The sequence below is a fragment of the Mesocricetus auratus genome, unplaced genomic scaffold, assembly GCF_017639785.1.
Source record: "Mesocricetus auratus isolate SY011 unplaced genomic scaffold, BCM_Maur_2.0 Super-Scaffold_100010, whole genome shotgun sequence".
Taxonomy (NCBI): Eukaryota; Metazoa; Chordata; class Mammalia; order Rodentia; family Cricetidae; genus Mesocricetus; species Mesocricetus auratus.
The window spans coordinates 22,600,110-22,623,545 of record NW_024429194.1 but is presented as its reverse complement, the minus strand read 5'-3'; the positions used below and the strand labels follow the sequence as shown (position 1 = coordinate 22,623,545).

The 23,436-nt window shown below is 49.6% G+C and overlaps 1 protein-coding gene across 2 annotated transcripts in view; it reads right to left on the bottom strand.

Moving 5' to 3' along the window:
- Ngef (neuronal guanine nucleotide exchange factor) overlaps window positions 1-23,436 on the bottom strand; it is a 92,751-nt gene that overhangs the window by 4,355 nt on the left and 64,960 nt on the right. For both annotated transcript variants that reach the window (XM_040753086.1, XM_040753085.1), the window contains 7 exons: window positions 22,771-23,069; window positions 7,752-7,912; window positions 6,096-6,248; window positions 4,473-4,602; window positions 3,331-3,405; window positions 1,161-1,250; window positions 4-167 (listed from right to left, as the gene is read on the bottom strand). In XM_040753086.1, the coding sequence (XP_040609020.1) occupies window positions 4-167; window positions 1,161-1,250; window positions 3,331-3,405; window positions 4,473-4,602; window positions 6,096-6,248; window positions 7,752-7,912; window positions 22,771-23,069 (1,072 nt within the window). The remainder of the gene's footprint in view (window positions 1-3; window positions 168-1,160; window positions 1,251-3,330; window positions 3,406-4,472; window positions 4,603-6,095; window positions 6,249-7,751; window positions 7,913-22,770; window positions 23,070-23,436) is intronic.

The following is a 23,436-nucleotide window of genomic DNA, read 5'->3' as shown; positions in this document are numbered from 1 at the left end:
CACCCAGGGATCTGCCGGCAGATCACCAGCAGGTCATTGAAGAGGAAGAGGTAAATTTCTCTGAAGAGCTTCTTGGTCCGCAGGGTGCGGGAGGTCTTGGGGCCCGACATCTGCTGCAGCTCGCCCTGCTTCAGCAGCCACCGGGAGTGTGAGATGATGGGCACTGACTGGGAGGGAAGGGGGTGTCAGCGGCATCACCCTTGCACCCTCCTAAGGGCCCTGGGGTAAAGCTGTGAGACACGGTGGGCGAGGGCTGCGTGGGGTCGTTGTTCTGCCTACCACCAGTCCTGGTGGTGGAACAGCAGGAGGTGCGAATTTGCTTGTGAATACATGTGTCCCTGAGTGTCTGCTGTGCACATGTTGCTGTGCGTGTGTACTGTGTTTCTGTGTGTATGTGCTTAGAGCTTCTGTGCTCATGCCTGTGCTCTGGTGTTCCCATGTGTACTGGTCTCTCTCTCTCTCTCTCTCTCTCTCTCTCTCTCTCTCTCTCTCTCTGTGTGTGTGTGTGTGTGTGTGTGATCATCAGCCCATTAAGCTCAGCTTGCTTGATGTAGCCTAAGAGGTCACGTTCACAGAGGAAAGGATGTAATGGTGCCCGTGGGTTAAAGAGGCCATGCCTGCAGACAGAGGGTGTTCTCAGGAATGGGAGCTGGGCACTCTGCAGTCACCCCAGCAAGTATAACCCCAAGAGGTATCAGAAGGCCCCTCACAGCCTCCATCTGGGCTCAGCTCCCAAACTCTGACCTCTAACCTCTGGGACCCTTTTGTTTTTGCTCATGCTAGACAAACGCTATCCTCCTGAGCTACATGCACAGCTTCCCAGGGCCACCACTAGACAACATGTGTCAATATCCAAGTTGCCAGGAACCCGGAAAAAGGAAGTAACTTGTGAATCTCTCAGCACTGAGAATCCCTTGGACAGTCCGCATCCCCATACATTGACTGCTTAGGATCCCCTATGGGATATCACTGGTGGATTCACACAGGCACAGCTGTGGGCCCCGCACCGCTCTCAGAAGGTAAACCTGGGCAGAGTGATAGTGCCTGGTGACTGCTTCCACCAGGGAGGGTGGTGAGGTGCAGACTGGACTACCTATGCTTCTAGGAAGGATGTGACCACCATGGCTGGGCACAGGCTGACCCGGGTCTTACAGCCTCACCTTGATCTTGAACTCCATCTTCTTCTGAATGCTAATCATCTGCTCCGTGCGACTCATCTTCCGGACACCCTCATTGCATGCCTTCACCACCTGGGACAGGGAACACGTGTTAGGTCATCCTCCCAGGTGTCCCCGGCTACCTCTGTGGCCACTGTGTCCAGGAGCTGACTCTGATCGACCAGCCTCATGTAGACTGTAGTTCTTTCTTCACCACAGTCTGGAACCAAGTGGGGCACCCCGTGGGGGTCTGGAGGATGACATAGGGCCTTGTCCTTGATTAGAAAGCCAGAGTCCCAGACAAAGAAGATGTGACCTTTCTTATCAGCTGGACTGGAAAAGGAATGAATTCTCACCCACAGGGGGTGCACCCACCTTCCTGGAGGGCAGCCAGGAATCAATAAGCCAGTAATGCTGTGTTTCTCTAGACTATTGCTCGCGGGTCTAGAGTAGAGCCTGATCTGATGCAGGTGCTTAGTCAGTGTTTGTGAGTAAGTGCAGAGCTCAAGGGAGCAACTACAAGAAAGTTCCTTGCAGTGTTGCTTAGAATGAGAAAATCTGCCACCTCATTTAATTCCCCATTAAATAGTAATGACAGAAGCACAGTATACCCGTGAACCCTAGGGCTCTGAAGTCATTAATGTGTACTCAACTGAAGAGCAAAGGCTGTGCTTTAGACACAATTTCTGTTTGTAAAGAGCATGGTGGCTGTGTGTGTGTGTGTGTGTGTGTGTGTGTGTGTGTGTGTGTGTGTGATGGGGGAAGTCCTTCTGTGTATATGTTGTCTTACTGGTTGATAAATAAGGCACTGTTGGCCTATAGGGAAATAAGATAGGTGTGACTAGGAGTCAAGGAGGATTCTGGGAAATGTAGTCTAGAGTAGGGAGTTGCCATGTGATCCTGAGAGGAGAGGATGTGTCAGGGTGGCATCCTGGGAAAGATAAGTCCTTATAAAGATACATGTTAGTAATTATGGGTTAATAATTAAGTAAGAGCTGGCCATTAAGAATATGGGTTAATAATTAAGTAAGAGCTGGCCATTAAGAATATGGGTTAATAATTAAGTAAGAGCTAGCCATTAAGAAACCATAGCAAATGGCCAACAGCTTCATAATATAGTGTCCTGCGTGTTCATTTGGGAGTGATGTGGCTCTTGAACCAGGCTGGTGGGAAGAATGCGTGTGTGTGTGTGTGTGTGTGTGCTATGAATATGTATGTATATATGTGTATGTATGTATCTATGTGTATATGTTAGGTGAACGTGATAATCACTACACTATAGAAAAACAATGTAGGTATATATGTATGCATGTGCACACTGGTGTCTGTTCAGGCATGCTGGTCAAAGTGTGTCGGCAGGTAGTATGGGTAGCCAGACATCTTTGCTGTATTTATTTTGCTTATGCTCACTCTCTGAATTTTCATACATCTGATCACCAATTACCTTTTTGAATGAGGAAAAATAAAACCTTTAACAGAAAAGTAAGCAAGAGAAAGAGTGTCTCTTTCATCAGAAGGAAAAGAGAGACAAGAGCAGAGAAGGGCTTAAAACAGGAAACACATCCATCCCCTGGCCAACCTCTGGGACATCCCTCTGGGGCTGGTGGACCTCTCACAGGTCAGAGGTCCGCCAGATCCATGCAGGGCGCTGCTGCCCAGTAGGGGCGAGAAACACGTCATGTGGATCATTGATATGAACCAAGAGCCCAAGCATCACTTGAAGGGCACATAAGGCTAGAGAAAGCTGCTGATGCCTACATACAACCCATCCCTACCACAGGAGTCATCTCCAAGAACCAGGGATGGGTGACACTCCTGCAGAATGCTGGGTCAGGGTATACACCAACATAAGCCGGATCCTGGAGAATGGGTAGGAACAATGGCTGTGACAGGCATGGGATTACAACAGAGTTCTTTGTTGGTACAGAGTTCCAGGCAAGTGTCTCCGCATCCATACTGGGTACATGAACAGAGAGTGGTAAAGGTGTAGAGAAGGCTCTGATGAGGCCCCATTGGGTGTGATTTTTCTTCCAGCCCCAGTGACTCTTCAGCATTGCAAAAGCCAATCTCAGAATAAATGGAATGTAAGATGACGCAGTGACAGAGGACATCAGTAGGGATAACAGTCTAGAGGGGAAATGCTCCCTGGGACACACAGGAGGGAACAACTTACCATTTCCAGCTCTTTGTGGGCATCCAAGGCAGTGCCTTCACGCTCAGACCTCTCTTCTACTCTCTTCAGTATATTCTGAAGGCAGAGTGAAGTTCTGTCACTCCCAACTCTTCCCACCTCCCTTCCCACTCCCTCCCTGGCAATGGTATCATCTCTCAAACACAGTTTGAACAGATGCAACACACACAATGAACCGAATGGACTGGGGGCACGGGACCCTCAGCCAGGCCAGGGAAGGATGCCTTGGCCCAGGATGATAATGGGAAGTTCAAGCCTCGTAGGACAGGTCCCCAGGGCCTATAGATAATCTGTGTCAATGCAGAGCCACCGGCCCATCAAGAGTAAAGCACAGAGGCAGTCTGAAGCAGCAGGGACCCTGGCCACTCAGGCAAGGCTAAGGGTTAGCTTTGTCCCCAAGTGAGGCATAATGTTTACACAGGGCACCAGCATCCTCCCTTCCTTTCTCCTGGGATGGTCACTGGAGGCCGAGTCATCATGGTCCTGAGGCTTTGCTGACTTGGGTCTTCTTAATTACTGTAACTGCGTTTTCTCCAATTCTCTCACCCTCGGGACAACCCTTTCCTCTGCCCACTCCTACCCTCCTGCTCCCACTCTGTAGCAGCCACAGTGAGCCCTGACAAATATCAACCAGATCAGGTGAGGCTGAAACCCTAACCCTCACCCCAGATCTGCTCGCCCAAGCCTCTGCATCCCTTCCCATCCTGCTTCTTGAGCTCACTGTTGACCCTTCTACTATGACTCTTGTTTCTCCAGGACCTTTGAATGTTCAGTTTTCTCCACATAAAATGTTCTTTCTTCCAGATGTTGATGCGGCTGGCTTATCTAAGCTGAACCTCGGCTTAAATCTTATCTATTCCTTGACTCCTCCAACTGGCAGTAGCCAGGCACCCTTGATGGGGTTAAGTCAACTCTACTCCTCACAGCTGTGCCTACTTTCCCGTTATGTCTGCTGATCTCTCCTTCTGGAATGTAGCTGAGCCCTCATTGCTTGCAGCACCACAGGACCCTAATGGATCCTTGTTTAACAAATGGATTCCCTGAAATACCAGCAGGGAGCTGTGGGGAGTGAAGGCCTGGGCAGGGGAGGCCTGCAGAGCCCAGGGCACTGTTAGGGGTCACACCTGGACCAGCAGCTTGAGTCTGGTGATCCTCTGGAAGGGCAAGATGAGGAAGGAGGAGAAGGGCAGGCCCTTGCATTTGGGGTCCAGCTCCAGCTGTGCGATCAGCTCCCGGAAAGCCGTCTTCTCCTGTCTGCAGATCCAGACACAGGGGACTATCTCTGAGCTCAGGCCCTGGAGGTGTGAATAGATGCTCCCCCTCCCCACACACAGCCTCCCAGAGGCCAGACAAACCGCAGGCACACGCTGAGATCTACTTCCCTCTTTTTCTCCCTCCCCTTCCTCATTTTTTTTAATGGAAAACAAACGGTTCATGTAAGCGTCAAATAACAATAGTGGCTCCATATGCCAGGCTTGGTAAAACATGATTTGTGTGGGAGGGGTAAGAATCCCATTGTAGCCAAGGTTATGAATCAGACATACAATTAGATGACTTCACCCGGCAGGAAGCCGTGGCAAGGTAGACCCACGTAGTGTTGCAGTGACGGAAACCGCAGCAGGCTCCAGGCACCTGCCAGGAGAGCCTGGGCTATTTCTGACAGGTGGGCTTGGCCACGTGACACGGTGCTGCTGAAGGCCAGAAAATGACTGCAGGGCAGCAGCAGACGTCAGGGCAGCCACACTCCACCTGTTTCTAGTGGGGCCAGGGGGTCTGTGTTCACAGGGCAAAGTGACACGGTGGCCAGCTGCCTTAGCGATTCTCGGGAACTTCAAGGCGTGAACACCTACTCTGCTTGTCCTTTGGTCTGAGAAATAGCACTCCAGTTCCCTGTACTTTCCAAACATCTAAACGCCTGGATATGCAAACTTTAAAATGTCTTCTTTAACCACGTGGCTTGACAGAAAGACCATCAAAATCCGGATGCTGTGTGAACAGTGGACATACAGCACCCAGAAACCTTCCTGCAGCAGAGCCTAGAAGCCATGGGGATCTCTCTGTCAAAAGGACTGCTCTAGAAACTCTCCCTAGGGGCGAGTTTCACAGAACTGTTTCAGCGAGTGTCACAGAAGTGCCACCTTTGACCCCAGAGCTTCTCAACATGGCTACTGCCATGTGCCAAGCAGAGCTTGCCAGCCCTCCCAGGCAACTTGTGTAGATCTGGTTGTCCTAATGAGGTCCCCAACCCTGTCTTCATTCTCAGGACATTCCAGAGACCCCTACGCCTGTGACTGGGACTGCAAACCTGGTCTTGCTTCCCCAGTCCGGGTGCCCTTACTAGAGAGTCTTTTATTTGTAACTTGCATTGGTGGGTACCACAAGGGAAGCGCTTCCCCGTGGTGCAAAGCAGGTCATGAAACGGGAGACTGGCTCCCAGTCCACAGGCACCCGAGTCTTCCTGCCCACCCTTTCTCTCCACTTCATACCCACATGTCTAAATTCTGGACCTTGGATCATTCCCGTGGCTACCTTTTCCTTCCTACAAGGCTTTAGTAGCTATTCTGGACACAGTTAGGGTGGGCTTCAGCTAGATTTCCTGGAGTACAGGTGGATTCAAGGTTTTCTTGATGCTCAGGGAACATGCTAGATTTGGATGCCATCACCAGCCTGGCCAGATTCTGTGAGTCAGTGTGCTCCTGGGGGAATGCCCAGGCAAGGATGGCTGAGCCCAGGCAGGGTATACTCACAGGAGCTGCTTGTACGTCCTCTCCTGGTAGGTCTGATTACTGACATAGGTGATATAGACGGAGAAGTGGTCAGCTGCGTAGCGGTACACGATGTCACACACGTCCGAGATAACGATGTTCTCCTCCATGCGGTGTTCCAGCTCCAGCAAAAACCTGCAAGAGGCAGAGTCTGGGCTGAAGGCACCTGGAAGTCAGCGTGCCTAGTTAAGCAGACCAGCACACTCACTGACGAGGTAGGTGGGGCTCTGCACTCGAGTGGCACGTCTGAGCAGGTGGGAACAGCCGTGCTTTTAGGCGGATAACACCAGCAGGAATATGCAGGGAGAGAGAGGGCACAAGGTTCATCTTTATCTCTTTCACATGTACCGATGTGTACTGATGATGAACAGAATAGCAGTTAAGATGTGCCTCAGAATGGTCCCCTCGCTACTGGGAAAGGCAGGGATGAGACTAGATTGACCCCATGTCCATCACTAGTTAAGTCAGTGGCCAACACATGGGGCCTGAAACATGGTGTCTCTGCTTCTGTATTCTGGAATTTTTCAAATTCAATTTCGAGTTGGTAGATAAAATACAGGCTCGGAGACCTCACGGGTTGCGCTGGCCTTACTGAGCCATAGTTACCAGATAGGACGGCCACCAGGAGGGACAGAGACTACAAAGAAAAGGCAAGTCTCGGTGCAAAGGGGGCAACTGGGGGACCCCATGGACAGCAAGAGCACTCGGCTTCCACATGTGACACAGAGTGACCCTCCACTGCAGGGGAGGGCTGCCTCTGCCACACCCTGCCTCATTTGAACATGGAAAGTTGGCTGTTCAGGTTACTGGGACGTTGCTAAGTGAGCCCTTCATCCCAATTTCTGTCCTCCTCCTCCACAGGCGCTCATTTCCTCCTTCAGCCAGATCCAACCTCAGGAAACACATATCTCACATCCTTTGCTGATGCCTCATGGAAGAGGGGAGGGAAGCAGCAGTCTTTGCTACATTGGCATTGGACTGCAGGGGGACTTAGACTTTGGCACCTCAGGGTAAACAGTAACTCCCAGATGACCTTGGCCAACGTCATGAGACCCAGACAGACTTGCCTGTGGATTGCATGCATAAGATTCAACTCGATATCACTCCAGCCAGTGTGGGAGAGTCCTCCAAATCACAGCACCATAAGGATGCACAGGGCCCAGAGGCTGATGGGAAGAGATGCTGGGGGAGTGGGTGGGTACCACTGGCCAATCTGATAGAGAAGATGGCGGGCCTTTGGGCTTACATCTGTGTGTGTGTACACACTTGTGTGTGGAGGTCAGAGGTCAGTCCTCAGGAGCCATCTGCCTAATTTTTTGAGACAATCTCTCATTAGTCTGGAGCTTACCAATTAGACTAGACTGACCAGTTGATCAGCCAGACCCAGTGATTCTCCTGTCTCCACATGCGCAGCACTGGAATTACAGGTGCATTCCACTGCACCTGGCTTTTCATGTGACTTCTGGGGCTCAAACTCAAGTCCTTGTGCTTGCAAGACAAGACCAGCACTTTACCCAATGAACCATCTCCCCCAGTGCCTAGATTTACAACTTTATCCTATTTATGTAAAATCCAAAGCATGCCAAGCACACTGTGGCATGGAGAAGAGACGGAGGAAGGTAGCCTTCCAGTCCTCACCGCTCACTGACAGCCATGACATCCAGGACATTGGAAAAGAGGATGTGGGCCTCGGATGGGTGCAGGATCTTCTTCAGGCGCTCATTCTCCATGAAGTGTGACACCAGCAGGTTCAGGCTCTTATAGTAGGAGGCCTCAGAGGTGACCAGCTCAAACATGGCCTGTGCACACACAGAGGGGAGCTCGTGGTTACTGCTAAGACGAGCTGAGAATGCTCTTAGATGTAGAGCTACTGAGACCTGATGGCAGATTTGTGGCAGAAGCCTCACACCAGTGCAAAGGAGAAAGTCCTCCATTCTTGGGAAGTACACTGTCAGAGCCTGCCACCAGGATAGCTGGTGACAAACTAAGGACCCGTAGTATAGAAGAAACAGTATGAGAGATTGGTCTTATGACAGAGCCAGATGGTGGCAAAGATGACTCTCAGCCATGGTTATTGAAGTAAAGATGGGAATCACAATCAGTAGATGGCAGGACCCCACCTGCCCCCCATTTTACAGGAAACAGGCCAAGATGCTAGTCAGGAAGGGTGTGATTTGGGGTGACTTTTACACTTTTTTATTATCTGAAAAGTCCTAAATTAGCCTTTATTATTTCTTTTAGCATCTGATTTTTTCATTTTGAAAAAGAGAACAAGAAACACAAACTCTACTTCAGCCTTCAGGGGCACCTACCAACATTGTCACCGATTTACCAAAGTGATGAACTCAAAACTAGCTGGGAGCAGGCCTGGCTAACGTGCCTTTAGTGGTTTGAAACAACCCCGGAACTAGTGGGGGCCATGTCCACTGTCTAATCACTCTCCACCGTCTCTTGACCCAGGGCTGGTTCAGATGCCTGAAGGGACAAGGTGGCAGGTTGAACGGTTGACCCCTCAAAATCTGTGTTCAAACCCTATTCTCCAGGACCAGAAACTGTGCCCTGGAGTAAAACTGGGTTTTGGCAGCCATGCTTGAATTGAAGGTCTTGAAACCATTCCAGAGTCAGGATGGGTCCTACCCCCAATACTAGGTGTTTAGTTCTGTTGCTGTTGCTGTGATAAAATATCCCAACAAAAGCAACTCTGAGAAATGTGTAGTCGGCTCCCCTGCCACCATTTTGAGGAAATCAAGGCAGGAACTTGAAGCAGCTCACAGTCAAGAGCAGAGGGGGCAAATTCCATCATTTCATGGCAGCTAGTAATAGCTGTCCTTAGAAACAAGTACACCAGACTGAGGACAGACAGCAGCAACGCTCAGGGGTCTGGCAGAGCAAGTTCCAGCTCCAGGAATCATGGAGGGGAGGAGGAGGAAGGGGGACAGTAAGGGAGGGACTGGTGTTTGTCTCCGGAACGCATGTGCCTGGGCGGTGGCAATGAAGGTGTACAAAGGGTTTCCCATGCTGTCTCATTTAGTGCTCAGAGTCTTCTAGAAGGGATATGCAGACCCTCCTGTCTCACCATAAGAACACAGATGCCAGGTGGTGAACAACACCCTTCAAGTCCTGTGACTTGGTGATGTGAGAACCCAGATTCATTGAAGGGCTTTCCATGTCCTGGGCTCTGTTATGACTCCTGCCAGGCTGGGTTCCAGCAAAGCAGGGTTAACTGGGTGTTTCCAATCACCTGTGAAGCCATGCCATCCAGCAAGCCTGGCGAGGCCCTTAGAGACAGGAATGTATTTGTAAGTTGGAGATGCCCTGCAGCAACAATAAGAAAGTCCACAGAGACATCACAGTCACACCACACCCCAGGTCCCTGGTCTGCACTTGACTTAGGACGGTGCCAATAGGGCTGAGATGCCACGAGCTGTGTCTGGGAATTCATCTTTGGTTTTCATAGTGGCCTGTATTCAGCTCAGACAAGAAGGCCGTACTGGGCATGAAGGTTTCTGGAAGCTTCTCTGCTACAAATGCATTAGTAACTCACCTTCCCACTGTTAAGTTTAATTTCTCAAAAGAATGCTGAGATAACTGAGTAGCCGAGCTCCAAGTCCAACTGACTCCAGACAACCCTATCACAGACTGAGGGATCCACCATACCCACACAGTTACATGAGAGGCATGTCTACCAGATGGCATGGCTCTACGGAACACGGTCAGAGACACCTGGACTAGACTTTCACGTGCCCTGTCTCACCCTGCAGATGACAGCTTTGGTCCCAGTGACTATGAGGACCAGGGTTGAGGGACAGCTGGGACTGGCTGTGCTGTGGTTGACACCCAGCAGGCCTTGTCCTGCGTCACAGCTGATGCTGGCTGAGAGCATTCACTCACCACGCCCCCCTCTTATCCATTTATAGGTGGTTAGTCATCTGTGAATTTTCCTTAGCCAGGATGTTTATCTTTATTTAGCATGTCATATTTTTTGCCGAATCAGTGTAGCTGTCTTTTCCTTGTCATTCTTGCTTTGACTCTCAGCCACTCAAGCCTTTTCATGGAGAGATGAGGGATCCAGGGATGTGGATCAGTGGTACAGGTGTTGCCCACCATGTGGAAGGCCCTCGATTCGATCCCCAGTACAAACAAAACCTTAAAAGAAATAAGAGGGACCCAGGCCCTATATGCTCCTTACTTAGGCACCCATTCAGCCGTCTGTGCCACACACTCACTGGGCACCTGCTGCATCTGGTATAGCACCAGCATCTAGTGGTGATTATTACCTCACGGATACAGCTACATCCAGGAGAGCAGAGAATGGCAGACTGAGTGACATCTCTCAGGAAGCATCAGGTAGTAAGGTATGACTGAGTGTGTGTTTAAAGAGTGTATGTAGGCCAGGAGGTGGTGGCCTTTAATTCCAGCACTTGTGAGGCAGAGGCAGGCCAGCCTGGTCTATGGAGGGAGTTCCAGGACAGCAAGGGCTACATAGAGAAACCCTGTCTCAAAAACCAAACACACACACACACACACACACACACACACACACACACACACACACACACATGCAGGCACACGCACACACCCATGCACAGTATATATAGATGTAGTTTGAATATATGAGATATCCACCCCACCTCCAGGCTCATATGTTGAAAGCTTGGTCCTCAATTGCTATTTTGGGAGATGGTGGAAACTTCAGGATATGGGGCTTAGCTGGAGAAAGTAGGTCACTGGGGTGGTGCTCCTTGTCCTAGCCTCTTCCTGTCTCTCCCTGCTTTCTGTCTGGTATGAGGTGAGCTGCTTTGCTTCAACACACACACTTCCTGCATCGCATTCAGCCTGCCCTCTAGCCCACAGCAATGGCGCCAGCTGACTATGGGCAAGACCCTGTGGAACAGAGTCAAAATAAATCCCCGCTTCTCCTTTTTTTTTTGAGGCAGGGCCTCTATGTAGCACTGACTGTCCTGGAACTCGCTCTGTAGACCAGGCTGGTCTCAAACCACAGAGATCCGCCTGCCTCTGCCTCCCAAGTGCTGGGATTAAAGGCGTGCAACACTGTGCTGAATACTTTATTTCTTCTCAGCTAGCCCATCACATTGAAGAAAAAGTGACTCTGTGTGCGTGTGTGTGTGTGTGTGTGCGCTTGTTCATGCACACATATGAATGTTCGTGTGAATGTGTGTATGAGAAGCTGAGAGTATGAGTATGGGACTTTGAATGAGTGTATATGGATGTGTTTGTGAGTATATATATATATGTAGTGTGTGTGTGTGTGTGTGGAGAGAGAGAGAGAGAGAGAGAGAGAGAGAGAGAGAGAGAGAGAGAGAGAGAGAGAGAGAGAGACTATAAAACTTTTCAGCAGTTGTTGCTACACTTCATGAATTAGCAGCATTATAGCTTCCCTCCCTGGTAGCTGCTTTGTGAGCCTGGCTGCTAGATGCTATCCTCAGAGAATATCCAATTAGACTGACCCAAATTTTATGAATCACAGCTTGGTCCCCCAGTGGTGCTCTTAGATCTCAACTCTTCCGTTTGTTAGCTGTCCAGAGTCATGAGGATCACAGGACACCCTGCCTGGACTCTTCGTGCAGGCTAAGAGCTGACTAACCCTTTCTGTTCCCTGGAAGGCCAGTCCAGGTGGCTCTGTCGTTGGTGATGACTGTGACATGACTGCTTGCTGTGAGCTGCTGGGCTGCCAGCAATACAGTAGCCTCGGGTGGTCAGTAACAACTACTTAACCTTACTAAGTGAGAATGGTGGCTTGGGCTCCTTGGGCTGTGAGAAGCGAGGTTCAGGAATAAAGTGCAGCCCGGGGCCCAGCCTGCCACAGAGCATCCGGCAGACTACCTGGGCATGACGGCCACCAACTGGGCGCTGCTGGCCTAAGGGTGGCAGAAAGGCACTCTGGCTAGATGTCCAGGTGGGTCTGTCCTTGGAAGTGAAGTTGGGGTTGAGTGGCAAATGGTGACAAGAAGGCCTCATTCCCAGGGACACCAATGACCACTCAGAGCAACCCTGAGCACACAGGATGAGGAGGGGAGGATGGGGGGTCAGAACATGGGTAGGTCGTGACTGTCCATGTGCTATGGACCCTCTGAAGAGATTCATCAAGGCCATAGGTTCCTGCAGAGAGTGAGGGAAGGTGTGTATCTGCTCTGGAGTGCATGTGCATGCACAGACACAGACACACAGACACATACACACAGACAGACAGACAGACAGACAGACAGACACAGACTCACATACACAGAGACAGACAGACAGACAGACAGACAGACAGACAGACACACACACACACACACACACACCAGCTTTCCCTGCCAGGCTCTGAGAAGTAGCCATGTCTTCTGTAGCATGTCCGTCCCCTGTCTCCCCCCTTCCCCCCACATAAACTTAGACTTTTCTTTGTGTAACATAGCTTTGTCCTCCAACCAAAGGATACGCCGAGTCAGCACCATACCCCTTGGGACACCTGTGGACATGTTCAGAGTCAACTGATCCAGGACCAGAGGCCAAGTGTGATGGCTAAATCATCAACTTGACAGGATCTAGAATCTCCTAGGGACAAGTCTATGGCAAGATTTCTAACGTGAGTTGATTGACACAGGAAGGGCCACCCTAACGTGGCTAGTACTGTTATCACAGGCTGGAGTCCTGGACTGAATAAAAGGGAGAGAAGCAGTCCCGATACCAGCCTCCGGCTTCCTCTGCCGCCTGGCTGTGGGCACACTGTGGCCGGTCACCTTACTCTCCTGCCATCTTGCCTTCCCCACCATGTGATTCACTCTGTGATTCAAATTAAACTCTTTTGTTTGTCTGTCTGAGACAGACTGTCTCTACATAGCCCTGGCTGTCCTGGAACTTTCTCCAGACTGGCCTCGAACTCACAGAGATCTGTCTACCTCTGCCTCCTAAGTGTTGGGATTAAAGGTGTGTGCTGCCACCTCCCGCCTAACTCTTCTTATGTTTCCTTTATTGGGTGTTTCATCACAGCGATGAGACCCCCACTAAGGCAGCAGGGCTGCACTCCTGCCTGTGGGACTGCAGGCAGCCTCAGGACTGGCTGGGTGCTGGGTGAGGTTTCCTGGAACTGCCCTGATGAAGCAGCTTCAGAACCAGAGGAGCCCTGGCCATCAGCAGGGAGATGTGAGGGAGAATCAGACACACTTAGAACAGGGGGAAGAAACGGGGGATGCAGGTGGTGGCGGCTGTTCTTGGTAGTCAACTTGACTACATCTGGACTTTGCTGAGACCCAAATGGCTGGGCACTGTGAGGGAATTTCTCTTAATGCAATGGGAGAGACCCCCCTCTAATCTGGGTCCTTGGGGTGAGAGGGGACACCTTTAACATGGCCACACCTTCTGTTGCAGCTACATGGAGAACAGGAAAGAAGAAAGCTTGCTGTCCTTTCTGCTTGCCCTCGCTCTCATTAGCAAGTCCCTTCTTCCACAGGCATCAGAGCCACCTCTTTGGGATTCTGGCGTTTACTGAAGACATCCAACCCTGTGGACTGAACAACTACTGGATCCTTGGACCTTCCACAGGTAGATAGTCATTGTTGGACTAGCTAGACTATAGTCTGCAAGCCATTCTACTACTCCCCTTTATACATACATACATACATGCATGCATCCATACATGCATGCATCCATACATATATACATACATGATACATGCATACATACATACATGCATACATATATGCATATATGCATGCATACATGCATACATACATATATACATACATACATTACATTCTCTCTCTCTCTCTCTCTCTCTCTCAGTTCTGTTTCTCCGGTGAACCCCGACTTACACTTGTTCTGTCAGACAGGGTCCTTGTTCCCTCACCGTCCTCCATGTCTGCTCCCACCTGTGAAATCTGTTTATTCCTCTTTGTCAGCAGACTCAAGGCTGAGCCATTTCTCTATAGCTGTCTACCCTAATTGTCGTCTTACAACTCAGACTCTGTACCTCACCCGGTTGGCTCCTCAAACTCCCTAATCTTTGATGCTCCAATCTCCATGGTTACCTCAGTGGAACTCAGCACCAGGGGCCTACAGACTAGGGACTGAAGATAGGAATCTCCTGCCTGCCCTTGAACGTCCCTCACGTGAAACAAAAGCCCCGATTCAGGGTCCCGGAGGTCCCTTTATATCCTCTCACGGGAGGGTTGGGCTCTCTCAGACAATGGATCATCTCAGGGGTCTGAATTGAATCATCATTGAAGCCCCATAAGGGAGATCAGCCAGCCTGTGTCCCCACGGATTATAGACTGAACACAGTCTCCATCTTAGTTAGGGCTTCTCTTGCTGTGATAAACACCATGACCATAAACAACTCCGGGAGGAGAGGGTTTATCTTACTTCACGTCATAGCCCATCATCCAAGGAAGTCAGGGCAGGAACTCAAGCAGGAACACAGAGGCAGAAGATTTCTTATGGTTCTGAGGCTGGAGGCTCAAGGTCAACATGCTTCTGCCTGGGAAGGACCAAGGGCATGTCACATGCCCCAGAGAGGAGGGGCCTGACTCATTCGGAAAGAATCCCCTCCATTGATAATGAACCCATTTCCACCATAGCAACAGAGCCCTCCAGACCTATACCCCCCTTAAATGTGCCTCCCGATGATTTACCTTGGGGATAAAGTTTCTAGGCCCCTGAATGTTGGGGACACATTGAAGCCTCAGCCATGGCTCTGCCGTTAGCACATTTGTCTGGAGGAGGGTGCCGAACAGAGAAAGCACGAGCCACAATGTCAGAGGCCTTGGGGTGTCCTTAAGCTTTGGGTTTCTCTAGAGGCTGTGGGAACATTACCCACTGACACCGCCGTTCAGACCCACCATCAGTCTCTGTCTCTTCAGCGTACCGTCAGGGGCTGTAATGGCCTCTGAAGACTGCCAAGGACCAGCCTGAGCTTCAGGTGTCAAACACTTCAGAGACTCTGAGGACCTGGGGGCACTGTCCTGGCTCAGGGCAGTGGCTCAGGTGAGCAGTTGTGTAGGGACAACTCCACAACCCCTCCCAGCAAGGTGTCACAAGAGCAGAGGAGTCCCTCTACCCCTGGGATGCCTGCTTTCTGCTCTGGTCCTCAGAGCAGCTACACGCGGTGGGTGGCAGAGAAGAGTACACCTCACTCTGCCAGACATTCCTCTTGGGTGATCGGCCTGCAGAGTCAGAGCTTGCGACTGGTACACACCACAGGCTTGAGACCATACACCAGGGTCTGGAAAGCTGCCTCAGTCAAGCAGGACCTCTTGAAGTGAGGTGTTAAGGGGAGTCCAGTCTCATGACTGAGCCCCGTCGCTAAAATCTTTTGAGCATGGGGCATGCCAACAGAGCTGGGCCAAGCGGAGGCACCACTGACAGCTGCCCGGGCCACAGTGCCTGACAGGGAGGGACAACGACTTCCCATGTAGCAGCCGTGCAGGGCAGCAGCTGAGGGTCTGAGGTTCCCTGGCCCATAACACCAAACCTAGCTCTCAACAAGCGTCCTGTGTCGCAAAGCCACTGGGGAAGTATCTACCAGAAGACCTGACTAAGGGAATAGCTTGCAAAAGCTTTCATGCTACAGCAGGGCTGCGAAAAGGCCTGATGTCAGAAGTGTGTAGACAAGCTGCAAGAAGAGGCCATTGTTCACCTCACTCACAAGCCAGTAGAAGCAGAGAGATAATGTGCCCGCAGGGACGAGGAGCTGGGGCACTCACGCATGGCTGGAGTGGGGGAGTAAGGAGTGCATTGTCCACAAATTTGAAGACGCTTCGCCTGCAACCAGGAATTCCACATAGCAACCAAGATGCCCTCAGTATACATTCTATTTCTTATGATATAAGGGACGGCTTTGATATGTAACAAATCCGAGGGCACCTGTTCGTCACCAGGGGACTGGCTGCACTAAGGGACACTAAGCTCCATAAATCTGGGGGAGAAGAATAGACATGGAGAGATGTGATGAATAGCTTACCAAGTGAAGAGAGATGAGATACAAAGTAACAGTCTACCTGCTCCCCTCCCTCCTCTCTTCCTTCCACTTTGAACATGTGTTCTCAGGAGGACACAGGCACCTCAGGGACAGGGAGAAGAGATACTTTGTTTTTTGTTTTCTTGAGACCTTATTTTTAGCTCAGGTGTATGAGTGCTTGCTTGAATGTATGTCTGCATACCACATGCGTGCAATGCTCGTGAAGGCCAGAGAGGGCATCAGTCGCCCTAGAGCTGGAGTTACACGTGGTTGTGAGGCATCACATGGGTGCTAGGAATCGAACCTGGGTCCTCTGTAAGAGCGACCACTCTTCTTAACTGCTGAGTCATTTTTCTAGCCCAGAGACACTTTTGTCATTTTTGGGCTCTATATCAGGGGTACAAACTGTTCATTTTGCTTCTTTGCTGGAGCCTTTTTGTTTGTTTGTTTGTTGTTGGATTTTTTTTGGCTTACTTTCTTCAGCAAACAAACCAGAAATGTGACATCTTAGGTGATAGCTACTGGCCACATTAGAGCAAAGGGCCAAACTTCCTGTCCCTCACCCTTTACTTAGGACTTACTTGCAGTATTGTTTGGGTTTTCTTGATTCAGGGAGTTGATAAGATGACTTCATGACTAAGAATACTTGCAGAGGAATGGAATTCAGTTTCTAACACCCACATCTGGCAGCTCACAACTGCTTATAACTTCAGGTCTGGGATATCTGATGTCCTCTTTTGTCCTCCAAGTATTCTATATTCTCTCTCTCTCTCTCTCTCTCTCTCTCTCTCTCTCTCTCTCTCTCTCTCTCTCTCTCACACACACACACACACACACACACACACACACACACACCAATCACATAATTAAATAGCAAACAAGTCTTTTAAAACTCCAAATGATTCAATTTGGGTTGGAAAATTACCTAGTGATCTAATTTAAGTGTTTGTTTGTAGTACTAGGAATCTAAACCAATGCCTCTCATGTCCTAGGCAAGTGCTTTACCATTGAGCTACACACAGCCAATAATTTAAGTTTTTGTTAGAAGTCCGCCATAGAACAACATGAAATACTTTCCTTCTAAAATAGTTTCATTGATTGTGGGGGTGTTGGTGGAAGTGTCTGCTCTAAGGTGTGAAACGAGGGTGAAACAATAAATTACAAGTCTTATTTCAGTGCCACAACAGACTCAGACTGTGGCTGACTGTAGGGTCCCCTCCCATCTCCTTCCCCAGAAAGATGAGGCCCATTCCTGTCTGGGCACGCTGGGCCTTGCTGCCAATCCCATCACTAGCCTCCAGGCCCCCCCCCCCCCCCCGTGTGCTTGAGTGCCTCTTCTCCCCTGGAGATGCTTCAAACACCACTGCCTGTTTTGCTTCCAGTTCTATCTAGCCTGCCCCTAGATCAAAGAAGCCCCTCTGCAGACACCGGGTCCTGGACAGAGCTGGCTCGGAGCCCCCACAGCCAAAGCAACAGCCATTCCAGGCACCTCAACTTCTTTGTTTCTCTCCATGCCAGGTGGCGGGCAGGCATTGTCAAGCAGGTTGAGGTTTTGCTGGGTGGAGATGGAAAGCCCCACCCTCCCTGCCTATTCCTCCTCCCTGACATGTAGTCTCCTTCTATCTCTTCCTGCCAGCTTCTAGAAGAGCCCCCTCCCTGCCTGTTGAGACGCCCTACCATGTTTTCTTTTTTCTTTTGAAACTCAAGTATAGTTTTGTTTGAGTTTAAAGGAAAAACCCTAGGGCAATAAACTGTAAGTCTCCAAAGGTCCTGGGAGAAGAAAGATGGAGGGGAAAGGGTGGGGGCGAGGCACCACACCATTTCAGTTATGTCAACATGGGGCTTGCCTGATAGTAGACAAGAAGTTGATGGTGGGGAGGGGACTTTAGAGAGCAAGTGAGAAAGCCCAGAGCACCAGAAGGAGCATATGGATGGAGTCTGAGCATTGAAGGAAAGGCAGAGAAGCAAAAGCAGTTACGTCTTCTGAGCCAGGGCTCAGAACCACAGGCAGACCCACCCAGCTGCCCCTCATAGCAGTTTGGAGCCACCGCCTCCCGACACCTTTGTAAACACCTTCCTCCTGGCCTTTTAATTTGAATCAGTTCTAATTATTCTTTTTTCAAACTGCCCTGCTTTTAAGCAGTGACTCAAAAACCAAGGGCTTCCAAGCAAGCTGCAGTCTCTACTTAAGTGAAGGGAATCAGACATAAAATCTCTAAAATTTTTAAAGCTGGACTCTAAACACTTGGAGCAGGACATATGGGACACACACACACACACACACACACACAGACAGACAGAGAGAGAGAGAGAGAGAGAGAGAGAGAGAGAGAGATTGAGATTTGCTGCTGAATATAACCAGTGCACATCAGCTTGGCCTCATTAATTTTTAGATATAACATTCTGATCCATGGGAAATTAATTGCAAGAATGCATGAAAGAAGCATTTTCCTTTTGTAAGTACATTTTACTAATTTGTGTGTGGGTTTGTGTATGTTGCACATGTGTGAAGCAGTCGGAGGATAACTTTCTGAGGTTGGTCCTCTCCTTCCGCCACATGGATCTGGGATGAAACTCAGTTCATCAGGCTTGGCAGCAAGCACATTGACCCATGAGCCATCTTGCTTGTTAGTCTTCTATAGATGCTCTGCTCTGCTCTTTGGAAAACATTGCATGTTGTGAATGTTCACCTACTTATTCACCTACTTAATTGTTCTCTGTCTCCCCCCCCCCCAGTTGAGGACAGGACCCCAGGGGCTTTCTCCAGGCTCCCGTGTTCCCACTGCATGTCTCTCTACAGTACAGCCTGGTGTGTGGCAACCTGCTGAACCTAGCGCCCGATTCATCATGGCTCCGCCTGCTGAGACACACTCTCTTCTTCCTCAGACGTCCCCCAGACGACTAGGAAGGAACACATACGCAGGCTTGAAGGTTTTCTCAGAAAAGGAAGACAGGAATTTCATGAAGGAAGACAGCTGTAGCAGAGGGGGAAGCCCAGGACCATGAAGGGGCACCTGCTTGATCTTGAACTTGGAATTTTCTCACGATCTGTGCAGAGCAATGGCAGGAGCCAGGGGAACCTGGGTCCCGCTAAAGTTCACATCATGCCTGGCTCTCTGTCCAGGAGGTGCTGGGGTTGCAGAGGAGGTGTCCTCATGGGTGGGTGACGCTTTTCTCTTGGGAATAAGGAAACTACTGGGGGGTTCTGCACCTCTTTCTCTCTGTGCATGCCCAATTGCCTTTGGCTTCCCACTGTGAGCTCAAGCAGCAGCGTGGGGCCCCCGTCAGATGCAGCTCCCTCATTTGACCTCCTAGACTCCAGAAACACAAGTCATGGGTGTGTGCGTGCGCGCGCGCGCGCGCGCGCACACACACACACACACACACACACACACACACACACACACACACACACACACACGTCTTTTCTTTGCAGACTACCCAGTCTCTGTACTAGTATGGCAACAGAGAGTAGAATCAATCACTGGCATTTTATGGATAAGCCAGTGTCGCACAGCTAAACAGCAGCATTGTGAAGAATTAAAACCTGGGCAGGCGGGTGCTGGCACAGGTGTGAGCAACCATTCTGTCACTTCCCCTTTGCTACACTGTGGGGGAAGACATTAAAATGTCAAAAGAATTAATACACAGAATATATAAAACCACTAATCAACCAGGATAATCAATACAGAAGGGGGAAGGGACAATGAGGTTGGGGTACGTGTATCTTAGTTTGTGGAAGGTTTGTCTAGCGTGTGTCCTGGTTCCATCCTCAGTACCCGCTAAACATGGCACGATGGCACATGCCTGAAATCCCAGTACTCAGGGATAGAGGCAGGAGGATCAGAAGTTCAAGGCTGGGGCTGGAGAGAGGGCTCAGCAGTTAAGAGCATTCCTGCAGAGGACGTGGGTTTGGGTCCCAGCACCTGCGTAGCAGCTCACAATCGCCCATAACTACAGTTCCATGGGATACGACCATCTTATTCTGACATCTGAGGGTACCAGGAACACTTGAGGTACACAGACATACACACAAGCAAAACATGCACTTAAAATAAATAAACATAAATAAATAAAAGCACCATTTTTAAAAGTTCAAGGCCATTCTCTGATACCTAGCAAGTGTGAGGCCAGTCTGGGCTACATGAAACCCAGAAGAAAGAAGAAAAAGGAAGAAAGAGAAACTAGAATAGAAGAGAGAGGAAAGAAAAAAGAAAGGAAAAGAAGAGAAAAGAAAAACAAGGGTAAAAATAAGATACCTAAACAAGACACACTCTTCATTCAGTGGACGAAAGAGCAAGCGGAGGTTTGGGACTGGAACTGGAGATGTGGGTGGTCACAGCCTTTCCTACAGCTGGTTAAGGGTGAAACTCCAGTGTCTTCACCCCAACTCTTGGAATCAGCAGAGTTTCTGATTTCAGATTTTCATTTTTGGGTTTGAGGATATTTGCATAAAATAACGAGCAATGTTGGAAGTGAGGCCTGATTTAACTATGTTTATAAGCATTTTATGCACACAGCTTAAAAAGTAATTTAAATTGAATGTGTGTGTGTGTGTGTGTGTGTGTGTGTGTGTGTGTGTGTGCAGAGGATAGAGTATGCTGATGCCCTGGACCTGGAATTACAAGTGATTATGAGGGGATCAGCATGGGTCCTGGGAGCCAAACTCCATTTCTGTCGGAGAGCAGCGAGTGCTCTTAACCACTGAGCCATCTCTCCAGTTCCCTGAAAGTAACTTTACATGAAATATCTTCAATGGTTTTACATGTGAAACGGTTTGTTGGTGTAAACTGGGCTGCTCAGCTCATACTGCCTTTTGAACGCCCTGTACTGGGATCTGATATGAGACGCCCTTTCACTGCTGTGAGGTGCCCACGGTCTTGCAAGAGTAAAAGGATAAACCACGCACATGACTGAGTTCTCCTGAGCCCACACTGGCTGACACCACCCCTGCACTGTGTCCACAAAGCACCTCGGTCCGCCAGTGAGCACTACTGTCCCCTAGGGTCACTTGTGTTCCTCCATCCTTATTCCAGCTACTTGTTAACTGCGATGCAGCTGGGTCCTTTTAACGCTAAAAGGCAGGCAGTGTGGCTGTGGCGGGAAGGGGTTGTTTTGGGACAGGGTTTCACGTGTAGCCTAGAAGTCTGCCTTCTACCAGGGAAGGGATCACTGGCCTGTGCCCTCAAGCCCAGCCGAGCAGGGGTGGTCCTAAAAACTCAGCTGAAAGCTGTGAGGGGCCCAGGGAAGGTGCTGGTATTATCTGCCTTTGAAAAAAATAATGTGTGTGGGCGGGCTACTTAAGGAACTTTACATCTTTTAGAAATAAGTGGCATCTTTATCTACCTGAAGGGACTTTGACAGTATTTTCTGTCTGATAAAATGGCGGCTTCATTTTCTAACTCATTAGAGGGTTCCCCAGTGTTCATTTGCCTTCATAACTGGGGTGTGTGTAAGCGTGGCCACTGTATTTATGCTATTTATTATTTTTTCTTTTTGCTTCTGTTTTAGTTTTGGAGGCAGGTTCTTGTGTAGTCCAGGTTGGTCTTTAACTGCCTATGTGTGTGAGGTTGACTCTGAACTCAGTCTTCCTACCTCTGGCCAAGGTCTGCTGGAATTACAGGCATGTGTCGCAAGCTCAGCCCGGCTTCTTTGCCCTTTGTCCCCTTCCTATGTGATATATAAAGGACACGATCCTCTGTGTTTAGCTCCATTTATGCTGGAAAAGATTTACTGTTTCAAAGTTTTAAATATATGAGCTGATCTCTAAGATTCACTTAATGACAACAACCACCCGAATAAGATCTTGATATGACCCCACGCTAGGAAGGATGTCAAAGTTTAAGTATATTTCTGCTTGATTCTGCCAGACAGGACACACATGTGAAACCTAGGTGATCCTTCAAAACTGCTTCTTTCCCCCCGTAGCAGATCCTGGATTGAACTGGGTGACACTGGCAATTGCTAGGCTCTGTTTTGGTCATTAGCCCTTTTGTCATTGAGACACGATGCTTACATCTACACAGTTCATACTCAAGAACCACACAAGCAAGTTACAGAGAAGATCAATAGTGCCCCCACCCTGCCCTGTTGACCATACCCCCAGTGACCTCCCTTTCTCCCATTGATCATCCTCTCCTCTTTACTATACTTTCCTGGTACTTACAAGATCAAGATCACTGCTCAACAAAAAAACAAATACTCGTTACATATCCTTACACGTTTCTGTTACTGATCATTTCCCAGCGATTACTTCTCACTGCTAGCAACCAACCATGGCACCACTCACTGGCTGCCTCTACCTCTTTGACCTTCCACAAAGGGTCTCTTGGACCCTCACACATCCTGAATCCACATGGTCCCTAATGTGAGAAGAAGCATGACAGACTCTGCCACCTGCAGGGGACCAGAGTCATTTTACAGACACCAGTTCTGTACCAGTTAGGGCTTCAATGTCACCATAACAGAAAGGCAGTCACCTGTCTAACAAAAACTGTCAATGCTTCTAACACTCAGCATGGGCACTGAGTCAGACCAGAAAGTGGCTGGGCGGTTTGTGACCTGTGAAATGTTTCTTTCCCCATCTGTAGTACATAGACACGGTCAGTCAGCTCTAGCTCAACTACTGGGAACCTCAGCTCTGCAGAGGACTACCCCGCAGACTCCCTGTACCTCCTGTCCTGCCAGGGGGACTTGCATTACCTCCTGCAGCTTGACCTCCTCAGGCTGGAGGATGTCCAGCACACCGCTGCTCTGAATCTCAGGAAGGTCTTGCCACAGGTTGAATCTGGAGTGGGGGTTGCTGAGCAGGCAGATCTGAGGCAGAGCTCTCCTCTCAGGTGGACTGGCCAGCTCCTCCTCTTCCTCTTCTTCCTCCTCCTCTGGGGTGTCTTCTCCAGCCTGGGACCCATCCGAGTTGCTTTGTATCTCTGCATCCTGTTGCCTCCGGGTTTCGATTTCTTGGAGAGTCGATTTGTCTCTATATTCTTGATACAGGAGCCCTGAAATCAAAGAGTTACAACAAAGACAAGGACGGAATGTCAGAGGAACGTCCTTTGGAAGCCCCATGTGCACACAGAGAAAGCCAGCGTGCCCCAAGCCTCCGCAGCAGGCTCCAGCCCTGTAGAAGAGACCGCCCATCGCCTTCATTGCTGGCAAGATCAGCATGTGTAAGTTTCTTCCGACAAGTCAAGAAATCCCTGAGTAGATTCAAAATTGCCCTTCCCACGCACACTGGAAGAAACAAGAATATAGACCTTGATGTGTTAATAGGCATGCGTGCAAAATTGATGGAAATGTCCCAATTATGTTTCAATCTCCCACCAGGGTCCTTTCCCCAGCCTTAAATGTTCCAATATTAAAACATAA